The sequence below is a fragment of the Diceros bicornis genome, chromosome 3, assembly GCF_020826845.1.
Source record: "Diceros bicornis minor isolate mBicDic1 chromosome 3, mDicBic1.mat.cur, whole genome shotgun sequence".
Classification (NCBI taxonomy): Eukaryota; Metazoa; Chordata; class Mammalia; order Perissodactyla; family Rhinocerotidae; genus Diceros; species Diceros bicornis.
The window spans coordinates 28152075-28169020 of record NC_080742.1 but is presented as its reverse complement, the minus strand read 5'-3'; the positions used below and the strand labels follow the sequence as shown (position 1 = coordinate 28169020).

At 38.8% G+C, this 16946-nt stretch overlaps 1 protein-coding gene across 1 annotated transcript; it reads left to right on the top strand.

The window, feature by feature from the left end:
- The first annotated feature begins 14422 nt into the window (after window positions 1-14422).
- FAM237B (family with sequence similarity 237 member B) lies at window positions 14423-16746 on the top strand. Its single transcript, XM_058525203.1, has 2 exons — window positions 14423-15967; window positions 16425-16746. The coding sequence occupies exons 1-2, from the start codon at window positions 15577-15579 to the stop codon at window positions 16457-16459; spliced, it is 426 nt and encodes a 141-aa protein (XP_058381186.1). The 5' UTR covers window positions 14423-15576; the 3' UTR covers window positions 16460-16746.
- The last annotated feature ends 200 nt before the right edge of the window (window positions 16747-16946 follow it).

The window sequence follows — 16946 nt, the reverse complement described above, 5'->3', positions numbered from 1 at the left end:
GTCTGCAGATATAAGAATGGCAGTGGAATTATCGAAGGGCCTTTGGTAATGACGCTTCCTGCTTGTTCAAAGCAAGAGTGCTCATACAACAGGGAAGTCCGTAATGTATTCAGGATTTTCATTTACCTAACCCATTTTTCTTTGCTGCTTGTTACTGATATTTCATAAAGCAATAACCACTTACAGTAAAATAGAATTCTTAGATAATTTGAATAGTAATTCAAAATAAGGAAATGAATGTTTACACTAGCATATTCATGTATTGTCTTTATTACTACCATGTCATAAATTAGTCAGCTAGAATATTCTCCTCTAGAAGGAAGTATTGTAAGAATAGGTACGTCATTGTCCTATGCATGTGCATTAGACTATCACTTCATTCATGGTAAGCTATGGCTTTGGAATAGAATAGCATTTATGCAAATCGGACCCGTTATATAGCTAGATAGGACACATGGCAGAGAGTATACTCTGAGAGGGCGCAGAACACATAACTTATTAGAGAACATGGTTGTGTGAACAGAAATGAAGATCATCGAGAACTTATTTTGTTCACGAGTTATATAGAAAATAAAAAATGTATAGTTTTTAAAATATTTCTTAAGGGTCATATGCACTTAAGAGATATAATTTTTCAAAATTAGATCCATAGTAACTCTATTTGGCCTTTAAATTCATTTATTGATTCAGTCTAACCCTTGCAACATCACTAAATATCTCATTTGGCTACTGCAGAACTCCCAGAAATTTTGGTATTCATTTCTTGTATCTATTTCGTTATCTCCCATTCACTCTTCAACCTACTAGAGCTTTATTTCTGTTCTTACTATTACACTAAAATTGCACTCGCTAAGTTCTTTTCTCAATCCATATTTTATTTGACCTGAAATATCTATTAGTGAGGCAATTAGAGTTATGGGATATGCCCCCATTTTTGTTGACCAAACTGAATGCTAACAGACAGAAGAGAAAAAACTGAAGATATCTAAAGGTAATATAATCCAAGGGCTGCCTGGTGGCGTAGTGGTTGAGTTCGCGCACTGCCGTTGGGCGGCCTAGGGTTCTCGGGTTCGGATCCTGGGTGGTGACATGCACGCTGCTCATCGGGCCATGCTGTGGTGGCATCCCACGTACAAAAAATAGAAAAAGATTGGCATAGATGTTAGCTCATGGACAATCTTCTTCATCAAAGAAAAAAAATGTTTAAAAAAAAGGTAATATAATCCTCACACTTTTTGATTTTGTATAATTCTTAGTAAGAAAAATTAGGCTCAAACCCCAGTATGTAACAAAACTGAGAGACAAAAAAACCCACAAAGTTTTGCAATTATACCTAAGCATCACGCCCCCGACTTAACAGAATTCTAAGAAAGTTTCTGATGAGTCAAAAGGAGGTGGCAGTAATTGAACAAAGGAGAGAATGAGTCTATATCTACAGAGAGTAAAGAATAAGTTGTTTAACTCTAGGGAGCCATATGGGGTGGAGTTGGTATAAGGTTTATGTGTGAGTGATTTTTTTTATTACTTTTATGTTGAACAAGCCCTGAGCATAAGAGCTAATAAAACACGTGTTTTTTGGGCTTCCCATTATCTCTTTACATCTTTTCCATGGTGGAAGCTTTCCCCCACTATTAAATTAGAGTTCCAAGATTTTCTACTCACTCTTAGATGAAGCATTCCTTAAAAACATTTTAAGGCCCAGAACACTGTCTGGATTCAGAAATTAGAGTATTGGTTCCTGTATAATAATAAAAACTCTTCATTTAACTTAAAGTTACATCTTTTTCCCTCTCTCAGCTAGTGCTGATTTTAGGTGCCAACTTGCTTACCCTGGCTTCAGGGTAAGCTTCTAGATCTGGAGCATGGGAGGAAGGAAGAAAAAGATAATAAGAATATTCTTACTTGAACTTGTCTTTGGTGAGCTAGATTTGGGTTCCTGGGATTGGCAGATATTTAGGGCTGACTCTCTGAAGGCTGCTTTTGTGGGTGCTTGGAAAAGTCCTATCCGTGGGGCCACTCACTTCTGATTCCCTAGTAGATAAATCTCTGTTTGACTGCTGGCTTTAGACTCTCCCTTGCTACCGCTAGAAATCTGTGGTCCACCTAGATCCTATCCCTGTGGTTGGGGCCTCTTGATCCCTTTTGGTAGCCCTATTGGACTGAACCCAAGGTGAGCTCTTCTTCATGCATGACCTACCTCCAAGCCATGGGAAACCCTCTTGTAGACTTTACCTGGGCAAATTTGAGAGTGCAGGCCTATCTTCAAATGTGGAAATGCTCTTCCTTTACCATCAAAGCAATTGGTAGGCCAATCTCTTGACTTCTTAATTTCTCTGGACAGGAGTCAAACTACAGTCATTATGCCTCACCACTGCAGAGGTAAGAGAGTAGGCCCTCTTGGTAGGCTTCTTGGAGGCTCCTGAACATTTACATGAATGTGAGGAGAGGAATCAGGCATCCCCTACTCCCTGCCCATTGGGGATGGAGGACCTGTGAGGTCCAAGAATTTTGTGATCATTTCCTTTAAAAATCTGAATTTGGGTCTGGCACCTTACTTTGATATGAAGTATCTACTTCATCTTGATGTGTCGGCTATAACTTGTCATTTGATGTCCTGAGATAGTCCCTTTTTGGGAAATATGAAGTTTGGGGCTGGAATTGAATTTGACTAAAACACGAACACATTGTTTTCTATTCTTTCTTGCTTCTCTGCATGATCCAAAACTCTTGCCATTTCTCTTCTTAGCTAATTAATAATTTAGTTATGGGGAGCTGGAGAAGGTGTGAATATGAATTTTTTCTTTTATAACTTTTCTATTATAATAACATGTTCATTTGGGGGATGATATTTCCCACCTCTTTTATCCTCTTTTCTCCGTTCTGAAATGTAAAGGAAATAATAATCTAAACCTCAATGGGCTGATCTTGGACTGTGAGAATGGCTCTCTGTATGCCATTAATTTCAAATTTGGATTTCTCTTTACATACTGTGCAAATTGTCTCTCCAACAGGTAGGAATGATTGCATCTCTTCATTAAGGAAATCATCTCTCACATGAAATGTTATCTTAGGAAAAATGTCATTATTGTCAATCTTGCCATATAAGGCTTCTGACAGAAAATTCTCTTATAAATGAAAAGTATTTTCTTTCTTTTTATCAAGGAAAAATGGTGTCTAATTAGCTGGGGGACACTTTTTTTGTTAAAAGAAAGAGGAGATCTCTGATGTATGGAAATTACTTACAGTTCACAGAAGAGAAAGACCAATAACTACATCAATTTCATATTACTTCCTTCTAAGGTATTAAAGTGTTGCAACAAGAAAGCAAACAAAGATTACTTAAAAAACATTACTGTGAGACTAGATATAAAAAACTGTAGCAGAATTAGATAGGATATAAAATTGAGTAATCTTGACCCATTTTATTTATATAGACATGTAGGAATTACCGCTGAGTCAAAGCTATGATCTAGCCAGCCCCACATTTTACTAACAACAGTAGCCCAAATTCATAAAACCGCTGTGCTAGTGCTAGTCATAATGTCTGAGAATTTCAGGTGAAATAGTTGGGAGGTTGGAACCAGAAAGTTGAATTCATTGAGTTATTTTGTCCCATCACATTCTGTTGGTTTAAATGCATCCAACCTCACTTCACGTCTTTTTAAATAGGGCCATGATTGAGGTCGAGGTGATTCATGGTCTTCTTTCTCATGGTGTGTTTGGTGAAAAGCATGACTGTGGTAATTTTGTACTATGTCAATTCAGCTGTAACTGTGGTTCCCAGAATTTCCTTCCCTTTAGTAGTTTCAATTTAGAGTTGGTCGTTAGAGAAGTTTGTGTGAGATTTGGAAGGGAGAAGCAGCCACCATTATGCTCTAAAGGTTGATGCAGGGCTCCAGGCATTGCTCAAAACATGCTCGTGTCACTCTCATACATGAGTGCACGTCTGTGTGTGTGTGTGTGTGTGTGTGTGTGTGTGTGTGTGGTTTCTGACATTCTAGCTTACCTTGTTCACATGGAGCAGCACCCAGGCCCACAGCTTCTCTAGCTCTCATGAGATCTCCTTCTTCAATTTTTCCAATTCTTGGGCCAGTAGCATGTGTAGCAAGATGGTCGAAGGCACCAACTTTTTCTGCAGGTAGCCTGCATCCTTGGAGTTTGACATAATGAGTGACCAACATAGGTTCCAGTTTGTCCTTATGGAATAAAAACGTTTCCTTACTTTACCCCACTATCTGTCCAGCTTTTCTTCCTGACTCTCTGAGCTGCTGACTTACAATGACTTGAGGCCCACCACCAGACACAAAGGCAACAGTCTGCTACGGACTTCTTCACAACTCCATTTGTGGTCACTTGTTAGTGACTTTGCTCTAATCCTCCAACTATTCACATTCAGACTTGTATTTCCTCAGCTTCTCTCACAATTTTGTAAGTAAGTTCTAATACCTATAATAAAACCCTTATTCCAAACTATTCATAATACTCCGTTTCACTGATTGAACCCTATCTGATATAATGCCTATTTATATAAAGGATTACAAGGGTTACACTTAGTTACATCTCAGTGGGAGAGCTCAAAAGACCCAAGGTAAAAGATGTCCCTTGGACATGGCAAAGAAGGAGAAGATGTGTGTTCAGCCTGCCAGGAGAGGCCAGGAAGACTGCAGGATAGTCTATACCAAGGAATGCCAAAGGATCTTGAATATAGCGAGGAAGTTAAAAAGGAATCCAGAAGTCTTTTCAAGTCTACCCAGTATACATTTATATTCCCAATGAAGTAAAATTAAAAAGAGCAATAACTCTTAAAATCTGTCCTTTTTTTAACATGTATTTTAAATTCTTTAATAACAATTCAATCTCTACTCTCTTCTCTGCTTTTACATAATTGTAAACACAAAAGAAAAGAAAAAGAAAAACCAGAAGGCAAGATGTTAGGAAGTGCCAACTTTACTTTCCAGAATTAACTTTTCAAAATCTCTTAAGAATTTGGTGAAACTTGTGCATACTCCCCACTCAAAGTCCATGTGAATATATATACAAAATTTTCATTCTCTTTAAGGGCATTCAAGGATCCTGCAAAGCCCATCATGTAAGCATAGGGAGTTTATGGACTCCCTTCCCACCACTTCCATAACATCGTCTTTCCCCAGTCATCCCCATCTTATTTATTAGCATCATCACTCACGTAACTAACTGATAATGCCAAAAACCTCAGAATCAACCTTGATTCCATTCTTCCTGGCTGCTCAAATCAAACCCTCAGTGAATCCAGTTGACCAAACCTCCCAAATATTTCCTGATTCCAATACCCTCTCACCATCTTCACTCATACCCTTATTTATCTTCTGTCTGGACTGTAGCAAAAGCCTCCTAATTGATATCCCAGCTTCCACCCTAGACCCTTTTTGTCCATTCTCCATAGAGTAGCCTATGGGATCCCTCAAAAACATAAATCAGATCAATTTCTTTTCTAGCTTAAAAATCTCCAATATCTGCCTATTGCAATTAGAATAAAATCCAAAGTTTTAAGGTCCCATGTAACTTGACCCCTGACAGTTTGTTTATGATGCTCTCTAAAACACACTAAACATGTACCCCAATTAAGGCCCTTTTGCTAGCTGTTACCTGTGGTTGGCATGTTCTAACACATCCAGCTCTTCTTGTCTTCTTGGCCAGCTCTTTCTTATCGTTTTAGTCCCAACTAAAATGTCGTCTCTTCAGAGATATCTTCTGGAACCACCGCATCTACTTCCAGAACCACCATGTCTAAAATAGCATCCACTTCCCAATCACCTTCTATTTTATTATCTTCATAACACTTGCCACTATCTGCAACAATCCCTTTTTTTTTTTTGGTGAGAAAGATCAGCCCTGAGCTAGCATCCATGCCAATCCTCCTCTTTTTTTTTGCTGAAGAAGACTGGCCCTGAGCTAGCATCTCTGCCAATCTTCTTCCACTTTATACGGGACGCTGCCACAGCGTGGCCTGACAAGGGGTGCGTGGATGTGCGCCCGGGATCTGAACCTGGGCCACCAGCAGCAGAGTGTGCACATTTAACCGCTATGCCACGGGGCCGGCCCCAACAATCCCTTTTATTTATATATTTGTTTACTTGTTTATTGTCTGTCTCCCTCCTCTAGGGCCTTGTCTGCTTGTTTACCACTACAACTCCAAAACCTAGCTCAGCACCTGTCAAAGAAGTAAGTGTTCATCAAATATTTGTTGAATGAAATATGTGATGGTTTTCCTTTATAAAAAATTATGAAATTAGTTGATGTTGTCAACACAATTATATTCCAAATTTTTATAACATATTATATGCTTATAGAAACATTTACTGTGAAGACTTATATTGCCTGCCTGGATTTTAGTGTGAATTGGGATTGTTTAGGATCACAGTGTTTAGAAATAACAATAATCCATAATTCTCTTCCAGTTGCTCTCTAAATGCCTGCTGTATCAGCATACCATTCTTTCCATGATCATCCCCTTCAGGAAGCTGGTCCATCAGTATGGTAAACATCTAAATCCCTGGACCCTAAAACTTTCCTTTGGCTTCTCTATCCTTAAATTCACCATGGTGTTGCTTGGCCCACAGTAATCTCCAACTAGTCATACTTTATTTTTACTGGCCGTGTTTTTGATGATGCCCAGCCCACCTTGGGTCTCCTAAGTGGTATAGGTAACCCCTCCCGCCAAAACTAGATGTAGGAGGCCGAATGTGCTCTGTTACCCTGTGATTCTAGCTAAAAATTAACAATAAGATATAGGTTTAAAAGCATATTCCCTCTAATCTCAAAAGGACTAAACATCAACTTGTCCTCTATCTCTGTACCCAGCAGAGTTTAGAGGAATCCAATAATTATAGTCTACAAGACAGTTCCAGAAAGCTTCTCTATATCTATTATTTCAGAATTCGCAGGTGGATCTAGAGCCCAATCACTCCTAACAAATCCCTTACATCTAATAAGGAAACTACAAGATAAAGCACACTATTACTATTAGTGTAATAGAGATAAAATTATTAATTAATTGTGTAAGAAAGTCATAATTACTGATTCATGAACATTCATAGCTTCTCTCTTCTACCTACACTTAGGAGAAAGAATTCTTTCTTTTTGAACATCCGCCTATACTTAGGAGAAAGAATTCTTTCTTTTTGGCCCCTTGAGGCTATCATCTGGTCTCCAAAATTCAAGTATAGGTCTAAACAAATAAACAAAAACAAATGAAACCAGAAGAGTGATGTGGAGCTACGTAAGAAGCTACAAAAGAAGGAGAGAAAGTAGAGAGAAAAGGCATATGGGCAAGCTGTCAGAGAAGTTTTGGGAGGCAGGGAGCTCAGAGTGGAGAAGAGTTTCTGGGAATAGCTATGGTGTTGCAGAATATTAAGAGGAATGATGATGGGCTGAGAAGATTTGAAAGATTCGCTGTTTATTAAGAAAGCACTCTCCCCTCTCCATTTGGCATTTCTTGTCAGAGAGAAGATCTAGAATACTTCTAATTACTTTTTGGTCATTGAATGTGTCTCCAGTCTGGGTCATGCGGTATACCGGATGACCTAATCCAGCCATGATAAAGGTTGTATTCCTGTTATGCTAGTTTGCCTTTTGACTTTGCAGAACAGTCCTTCATTATGCCTGGCATATTTTTCTGTTGCTGGACTTTGTTCTTTAGTATTTTGTATTCTTCTTCCTTCTCTCTGTGGTTCCTGGTGAACAGGCGTTTCTTGCTCCTGCACCGTGGACCTACACAGAGGGTGCACAAAGGGAGCCGCGTCCCTCAGAGTACAGAGGCTTCACTTCCCAGAGTACTTGTTGGTGCATTCTATTCTCAACCCTTACAGTTCTAAAGAGATTTAGCAGCAAAGTGTGGCTCTAGAATATTATTTTATTCTCATACAATATTTGTACTTTCTTAGACATTTTCCCAGATAATCCTATCTACTTCTTGTTAGCTTTCTCCTTTTTAATTAAAATAATTATGTTTCAACTACATTTCATAAATGGGCCCTTTACTACCCTGAATTCTATACTCCTTCATGCCGGTAGAGAATCCAAATTTCCAATCTTCCTTAAAAATGGGCATAAAGATTTACTTGTTTCATACTGATCTTTGCACTGAGTTGAATTTTCCAGTAGAAAGCAAATTTCGTGATTATGGTAAATGTGGAGATGGAGCACCAAGACCCCCCGTTCAAGAAGGACTTGTTGGCTCACCTGCTGGGAGTGATGTTAACAAACAGACTTTAGCTATAGGCCTGTAGAAGGATTGTTTCAGTTCTAAGAAGCCATTTTGCCCACAGTCGCAACCATCTGAGAGTGGTCTTCCAATGACTAACAGAGGAGAGGATATAAGGGCTGATCAGTTTGACCCAATGTGGGCAACTCTGATGACCATTTCAGCTTCAGCCCTCCCCATGGGGTTCACTGAGGACTTCATTGGGAATGCATCACAGTTCAACTTCTCCCTCTGTACAATCCTGCTTCCTCTCCCTCCATTCTGCATGTATTGATCCCAAGAGCATTCCCTAATAAACGTCCTGTCCCAAAATGCTATCCCAGTACCTGCTTCCTGGAGAACCCAACCTGTGACAAGGATCCTTAAAGCTTAAAAACTGTTCTACTAGTTGGAAATAAATGTAAAGGCTAAATTTTTCTTCAAAGTCTAGAAATTATTGCTAACTTCTGAGTAGAATTAGAAGGTTAAAAGTTTACTAATGTAGACCTTTGCTTTCAAAATATCTGCTTATTTACTTTTACATTATTCTGAATTTTTTTATATATATATAACCTTTTTTCCTTAAAAAATTAAGCATTTTAATCCTTTCACTGTTTAAAGACTTTATAGTATAAGGACATAAGCTTAAAAGAAAATTAATCGTAAATAGCTCAGATGTTTGCTTTTATTTTAGCAGTATTTTCAGTGGAGCTCATAATAATTTAGAATTTCTAGTGATTTGGATGGAGCATTAAATACACAAGATATCAGAAAAGCATGGAAAAAATTTTAAAATGAAATGAAATGTTTTGAGAATTTATTTTATTTTTAAGTCACTCTTTTTCTTATTGTAAAGCAACACAGGCTCAAAATATTACAAACAAAAGAAAATAAAAACCCTAAATTCTATCATCCAGAGAAGTAATTATTGTTTGTTTTTGTGTATATTATTTTAACTTTTGAAATAAACGTTCATGTTAGATTATCTGTTTTCATATGTGTGTATGCTAATTTCAAACAATTTTTAGATAATAAAACATATCTTCTAGGAACTCCTATTTTCAGCACTTTACTAATACAGTCCTTAAAAAGTAATGAAAAGTCATAACATTTTTTTAATAATATTTATAATATAGAATTTGACTAACACTGACTGGATGTCACTCCAATAAATTCAGACTAGTGACGTTTACTACATTTAAGGAAATTGCCCAATAACCTCTATCTTACTACCACAACTCAACTCTGATGATGGCAAACCCCAATTTCAATAAATTCTTCATGAACAAGGAAACACCTCCATAGGCCTCAGTTTTCTTAACCTACAAAATAAGGGCCATAGAGGAAGTCTGGCTGAGTTGCTTTTGCCTCCTACATATAACAAGGATAAATTCTAAGTGAAAGATAAAGAACAAATACCTGAAGGCATTGGAGAATGACCAAAAGTAAGCAGATTCTGGAGGGCAGTTGACATTTGTAAGAAGGGAGGCACTCGGGCTCCCATTTTCACAGTTTCTAGCATAAGGGCAGGCCTCAGTCTGCTTCCTCCAGGTTGGCTAAAATTCTGATACAAAACACCAGGTTTTCTGGCTGGAAGAGTGAGAGGACTGAGTTTGGGATAAGTACAGTTGCTGGAAAGTAAGGGAAAAATCCAAGGAAGGAGGGACCCAGAGAAGGGAATCCTCAAATTTTTATAAATCTCTTGCTGACCCCAGAACTGTGCCTGCACAGGACAAACTTCAAGCAGCCAAGTCCAGTCTAAAAGAACTGACCTGTTATTTGAGCTGCTGCCCAAAAGACATAGCCCAATCGAGTCAGTTGCATGCTAAACCAAACCAAACCAACGAACAAAAATCCTAACATTCTTTGGGAGAGTATTATAGAATCCAGGGTCTTTGGAAAATAACATTTATAGTATCAAGCATACAAGCTAAAATTACTTAATAACCAAGAAACATGAAAATGTGACTCATTTTGAGAGAAAAGACAATCCATGGAGATCAACCTGGAGATGCCCCAGATATTGGAATTAGCAGACCAAGATTTAAAGCAGTTACTGTAAAAATATTCAAGGACATAAAAGAAAATATGTGCATCATGAATGAAATACAGGAAATCTAACAGAGAAATAGAAATTATAAAAAAGAAACAAATGGGAATTCCAGAACTAAAAATGTAATACCTGAAATAAAAATTCACCAGATGGACTTAACAGCAGAATGCAGATAACAAAAGAGTCAGCAAACTTGAAGATAAATCAATAGAAATGATCTAACCTGAGGAAAACAGAGACAGAATATCAAAATAAAAATAAAGAAAGCCTCAGGGAGCATATCGAAAGGGCTAAGATATGTGTAATTAGAGTCACAGAAGGAGATGAGACACAGGAAGAATGGGCAGAAACGCTAAGGAAAACATGGATGGACATTTTCCAAATTTGGTAAAAGATATACATTTACACATTCAAGAAGCTCAGCAAACCTTAAATGGGATAAATACAAAGAAAACCACACTATTGTATAATAAAGAATTTGGCTGGCCTTTGTCCCTAGTTCCTAGGAGATAATCTCTAAATCTTTGGAATTTCTTGGTGTAATAGGAATGTCTTTGTTATTCATGTTGGACCCCTGCCATACCTGAGTTTATGCTAATGAGATAACTCAGGATGGGGACTGGCCACACTAGAAAGACCAACCGTACAATCACAGGGGTGGGGCTTTGAGTGAGGTGATATGAGCCCGACCTCTGAAGAGGGCAAGATGGGCTGGAGATTGAGTTAAAAAATGTGGCCAATGAGTCAATCAAACATGTCTATGTAATAAAACTCCAGTAAAAAGTCTGGACACTGAGGTGAGCTTCCCTGATTGGTAACTACACATCAGTGTGCCTGGCAGGTGAGGTGTTCTGAGGACACAAAAGCTTTACGTTTGGGACCCTCCCAGACCTCACTCTATACGTCTCTTCACTTGGCTACTCCTGATTTACATCCTTTATAATAAAACTATAATTATAAATGTAGTGCTTTCCTGAGTTCTGTGAGTCATTCTAGCTAATTATATAACCTTAGGGGTAGTAGGAACCCCTGAATTTGTAGCCAGTTGATCAGAAGCAGGGGTTGCCTGGGAATGCTGGAGCTTGCAGCTGGTTTCTGAATTGAGGGGAGGATTGCGCCCGTAACTTGTGAAATTTGAACTAATTCTGGGTAGTTAGCATCAGAATTGCATTGCACACAGCTAGGCACATTATCATCAAATTTCAGAAAACTATAGATATTTTGAAAGCAGAGAACAATGACATGTTGTGTACAAGCAAACTATTTGAATGGTGGACGGCTCCTCATCAGAGAAATAATGGAGACCAGAAGACAGCAGAACATCTTTAAAGTGTGGGAGGGGAAGGGGCATCAAAACCATATCATCTCAGAATTTTACTCCAGTGAAAATGAGCTTCCAAGAATAAAGGTGAAATAAAATACATTTGCAGATAAAGAAGAATAAACAAATGTGTTTACAGTGGGCATGCACTACAAGAAATACTAAGAAGTTCTTTAGGCTCAAGAGAAATGAAAACAGATGGAAATTCAGATCCTGGAGGGTGATCCTGAAGGGGGGGAGGGGAGGATGAAGAGTATTAGAAATTATAACATTGTATCATGGGGTTTACAATGTATGTAGATGAAATACATTTGACAACTTTAGCAAAAAGGATGCAAGGGTGAATTAACGGACACATACCTTGCAAGATTTCTACATTGTACATGAATTGATTCAATATTAACCCTAAGTAGTGAATGAAAAGATAAGGATATATATTGTGATTCTTAAAGCAACCACTAAAAAATAATGCAAACAGGTAAAATGAGGATCTTGGAATAGCGAGTGAAAAGGATATATATTGTGATCCTTAAAGCAACCACTAAAAAATAATGCAAAGAGGTAAAATGAGGCTTTTAGAATACATGATATTTACATACTTTCTATGTCTCAGTAAACCAAAGGTAAACTAAACATAAGATAAGCTTTTATTTTTGTTCTTAAACAATGACAACAAAATATTTTCTACTAATGGTCTTTTTTGGCAGGGGTAAGGATTAATAATCTTTTTTCAACTTCTCTTCTGAACTTTTTCTTTTTCTCCTGTCTCAGAGACAGTATTTTGTTCATCTTTGTCTCCTGTGTTCCTGAAAAAAAATAATGCCTTCTTTCCCCTCAATTAGTCAGTAGTCAACAGTGCTTGTTTTCTCTGCAGGGTACTTATTTGTTTCAACTTCATTTCCTGCTCTCTTTCTCCCCAAGGTCATTGAATCATACTTTGATAAATACATTGTTATTAAGGTTTACTAGAGGCAATCACAATCGTAGATGTTTCAAATTAATGTCTTTCATTATAATGAGTCAGGAAGTCAATGAACTGAAAAATTATTCTATTTGTAGGTATTCAGCATTAGTCAGTCAATATGTCCCTGCTGTGTGGAGTGCTCTTTTGAATTCCGTGGGGTGTGATGATGGCAGTATTTCCTGGAGAAGCATGCTGTACAAAGACAAACAGCATAAACACAAGTGTGACAGAACTGCAGCTAAGTGATTGGAAGGTAGGAAGCACCGGGGCAAATGAATAGGCTACTGGCCTGACTAAACCATGAAATCTTCAGATCAACAAGTTCTGAAGGACTTGGGTGTGCCTTGTGGAAAGCTGACAAAAATTCCTAAGTGAAGAGAATATTGGAGATAAGAAGTAGAAATCAGCTAAAAACATGTCTTGCATGCCCATTGTATTATATGCCAATCACTAGAAAAATCTGAAATGTGGTATTTTTATAAACTACTAGGGAAGATTACATGTTCTCAAGGAAAAAAGACAAACATGTAGTAATAGACGCCAAATACAAATACAAATAGATGCCAAGTAATGTAGTGAAAGTGAACACCTAATTGCACAAGTAAGGCTGAATTTAGTGGAAGGCACTTTGAAATGGGGTCAGGGCCTAAAGTGACAGAGAGGAAGGGAGAGATGCTCTACCATATAACTCAGAGATTCAGTCTGGGGACAATGGGAATATGCTGAGAACAGGATGATCATTATAGGATGGTTCAGCAGGAACAGACTAAGACAGAGGATATAGTTGAAGAATCAGAAGACTGCTGTAGGTCAGACACTTTAGAAAGGGTGAGGAGAATTGCTCTTGAAATAAGATTTTTCATTTGGCAAAAAGAAGGCGCAGTGGTGAAACTCAAAAGCACACAATATATTTTAAAATAGCCATGACAAAGTCATGTAGAAGTTTAGATTTAACAGCTGGTTATTTGTAAAACCAAGTTATCTAATCCATCTAATTTATCATTATATCCAAAACAAACCCTATCCTAATAAGCAAATGTTTTCCATGCCATGCATTATTTTTATTAAAATCATCTTCACCAGCAGCAATACATTCTTCATCCTATCATTATAGGAGATGGTATGTAGACTGACAACTACCATGATAGATCTCAAGTAGAGAAGGCAAGAAGAAAGTAAGAAGAGAGGGAGAGCAAGGAAGACCCCAAGCCGCTGTAGTTTCAAGAAACTCGGAGGAGGGCAAGAGAGGCGGGAGCAGCGGCCGAGGCAGGAGCGCAGGGCGCAGCGGGCCCCGCGGGTCTCGGGGCTCGGAAGGTGGGCAAGGTGAGGGCGGGGCCTCGGGAGCGCGGCCACCCACTCTGCGCCCCCTCACTCTGCCTCTAGACAAGGAGCGGAGCTCCGGCTGCCGGGCTGACTCCGGAGCCCCTCGCGGCCGCAGCAGAGCCGTCGGCGCCGCCCTCGGCGAGCCAGAGCCCCGCAGCCCCGGAGCGCGGGGCGGCGGAGACCATGCAGCAGCGCGATCAGGGCGCCCGGTGAGCGCTCGCGGCGGGTCGCAGAGCGCTGCTTCCCGCCTTTCGTCTTCCTCCAGGGGTGGGTTCGGCTGGGCAGCGAGTGGGAACTGCAGAGGCCGGGGGTCGTCCCCAGCCGGGGTTGACTCCTTTTGTCCCTCCCAGGCAGGAGCCGCCCGCGCCCCCGAGCGAGCGCGGCGCACGCAGGACCCCGCGCCGGGACGCGCGCCTCGGCCGCCGACGAGGGGTACTCCACTCCGCAGAGAGGTACTCTGCGTCCGGGTGACCCGCCCGGAAGGAGGGCACTGGTCTGGGAACTAACCTGAAATTCTTGGGAAAGAAAATTCTTCGGTCCCACCCAGACCCTCTTTTTCAGAACTCGTATCAAAAACTGGCCGCTGTCAGCTCAGTTAGGGGAATCCGCACAATTTTGGCCAATGTGAAACAACCTGAATAGCCTAAGTTTAAATTTGTTTCGTTTGATTTGTCTCTTTATCCTAGCCTATTTGGGGGAGGTGGCCGTGTATGGGGAAGGAGATGAGTCCTCTCTTCTGGATCTGTCCTCCCCACTCCGCTCCTCCGCCCTGCCTGTCAAGCTTGTGTCAGGAACATTTCCAATGCCAGCCTGGAATAGTAGCTCTGTGGCAATTCAAAGCCAATTTAGCCCTCGACTTCTACCTATGTGCTTTAGGCCGATTTACTGAGTGATCACCTGGCAGGGAAACTTGTTTAAAGAACCGTTAGAAATTGCCAAGATTTTGCTGAATGCCGTTGGCCCTGCGCATGTCATGTTAGCTTATGTCACGTTTATTGTCTTCGTGCTCCTCATGTATGTATGTTAATCTTCTCCAACCAGCTCCTGAGCAACCTGAGAGAAGCCAGGGATCCACCAGACAGCAGGGCATAACAGATCTTTTTCAGTGAATAAAAATGGAAGCCCAACTTTGAAACTTAAAATGGTGCTTGAGCGTCCAATACCATTTGGGTTAATAGATTGGTACCATCTCAATAAAAACAAAAAACAAAAACCTTTTTCTCGTGGTTAAACGTAGAATGGCCTGCATTTTGATCACGGTGGTTGAATGTATTGTGATAGGAGTATTGGATAGGGAGACTGGACCCTGAGAACTTGCTGAGCCATATCACTGAGAATTTTTCTAATCTGTGAAGGGAGAAGGTTGGAGTACATGCTTTTTAAGGACACTTCCAGCTCTAAAGGTCTATAATGAAATGAGTCTATCGCATCTTCATAACGTGTGTTGCATTTCAATGGCTTCGGAAGACTTTATCAGAATGTTGGTAAAATGAGTTGTAATTGTAATAGCCTTTCAAAGAAGGTCGAGGCAACTTAGAGGAAAACCAACAAATACACAGTAGGCAAATTTGGCTTGATCAAAAATAAATACATATGTATTTCTAATTTTTTAGGCTTAAACAGATCATTGAGTAATTGAATAATTTTATTTTTAAGTTAAAAATACATGCCCTCATTTTTCTTCTGTATAGGATATGGGTTTTGCCACAAGAAGATGGTTCTACCTATCACTGGGCTGCATGCTGCTGATCAATCTGATTAATGCTGATTTTGAATTTCAAAAGGGGGTACTTGCCAGTGTCAGCCCAGGGATCGTGGAAGACGTTGATCTCCAGTGCTGGAACGCTTGCTCTTTGACATTGATAAATCTCCAGGAACTCAAGACAGAGCACAATGTGGATGCTTTCTGGAATTTCATGTTGTTCTTGCAAAAATCCCAGTGGCCTAGACATTATAATGGCTTCTTAAGCATAGCTCAGGATTTCTGGAACATGTATGTAGACTGCTTGCTTTCAAGATCTCATGGAATGGGCAGAAGACAGGTGATGCCTCCCAACTATAATTTTCCACAGAAGATAACAGGAGGTAATTTAAATGTGCTTAATAGCAGTTAATTTTCTTAAAAATTCAATATTTAATCTTTCTGATTTTTCAAGTTTATCCAACAAGTTAGCAAATTTGCCATATTTTTCCCTAATATGATCAGCTTTGATGTTCATTTTTGCTGATTTTATATTATTTAGAAACCACAGGAGCTCTGGTGTACAAACACTTGATTCTAAATGATCTTGGAATATAAAATACGCTTTGGTAGATCATTAAAATTATCATGTTACTTTTTCCCCATGAATAGTTCATAAGAAAGGAATTTAACACTGTAATTAGTCATTTATTGCATTATTACATTTGTTGCAGAAATTTTTAAACATTGGACATGTATTTAGGCTTTTGAAATTAATTTTTTCAACAGGGTTGTTTAAAAGGAGGGACTCTTAAGAGTCATATTAGAATAAATATTAATTTCTCCTCTCTAACTTTACAGGACTGGATTTTACAAAACATGAGTTTTACATTTAAGAGAGAGAACACAGAAAATACCTCAAACAAGATGACACCAACCTGAAAGTTAAATTCTATCAGTATATATGAGCAAATATTTTCAGCCAAATATTTTCTGTAGTATTATCAAAATTGTGATTTCTAATTCTTTAATATTGCTGAAGGTTGTATTTTTGTTAATGTGTAATTGTTTTATGGCTATTGAATTATCATATGCATCTTTTCAGGTAATTTGTCAATAATATTTATTTAGAAGGGATCTTTGTAAAGCATCTTTATTTTAAAGAAAACACTGCAAATGCAAATGCAATATATTTTTTAATACAACAGTCAATGGAGTAAAATTATAAGCAATTTATAAGGTATCTTATATATAACATTGACTTTAAAACTGTGCCAAAACTAATACCAGTATTGTCCTAAAAAGTAATATTTAATCTTGATGTAGTGTACTGTGTGGCTTCTGAAATGTGCATTTCATCCCTGAGTCATCTTAAATATTAAA

Coding starts and splice junctions, on each gene's coding strand:
- FAM237B (XM_058525203.1), top strand. CDS start 15,577: ATGGGTTTTGCCACAAGAAGATGGTTCTACCTATCACTGGGCTGCATG. Junction 15,968..16,424: donor TCCACAGAAGATAACAGGAG/GTAATTTAAATG, acceptor CTAACTTTACAG/GACTGGATTTTACAAAACAT.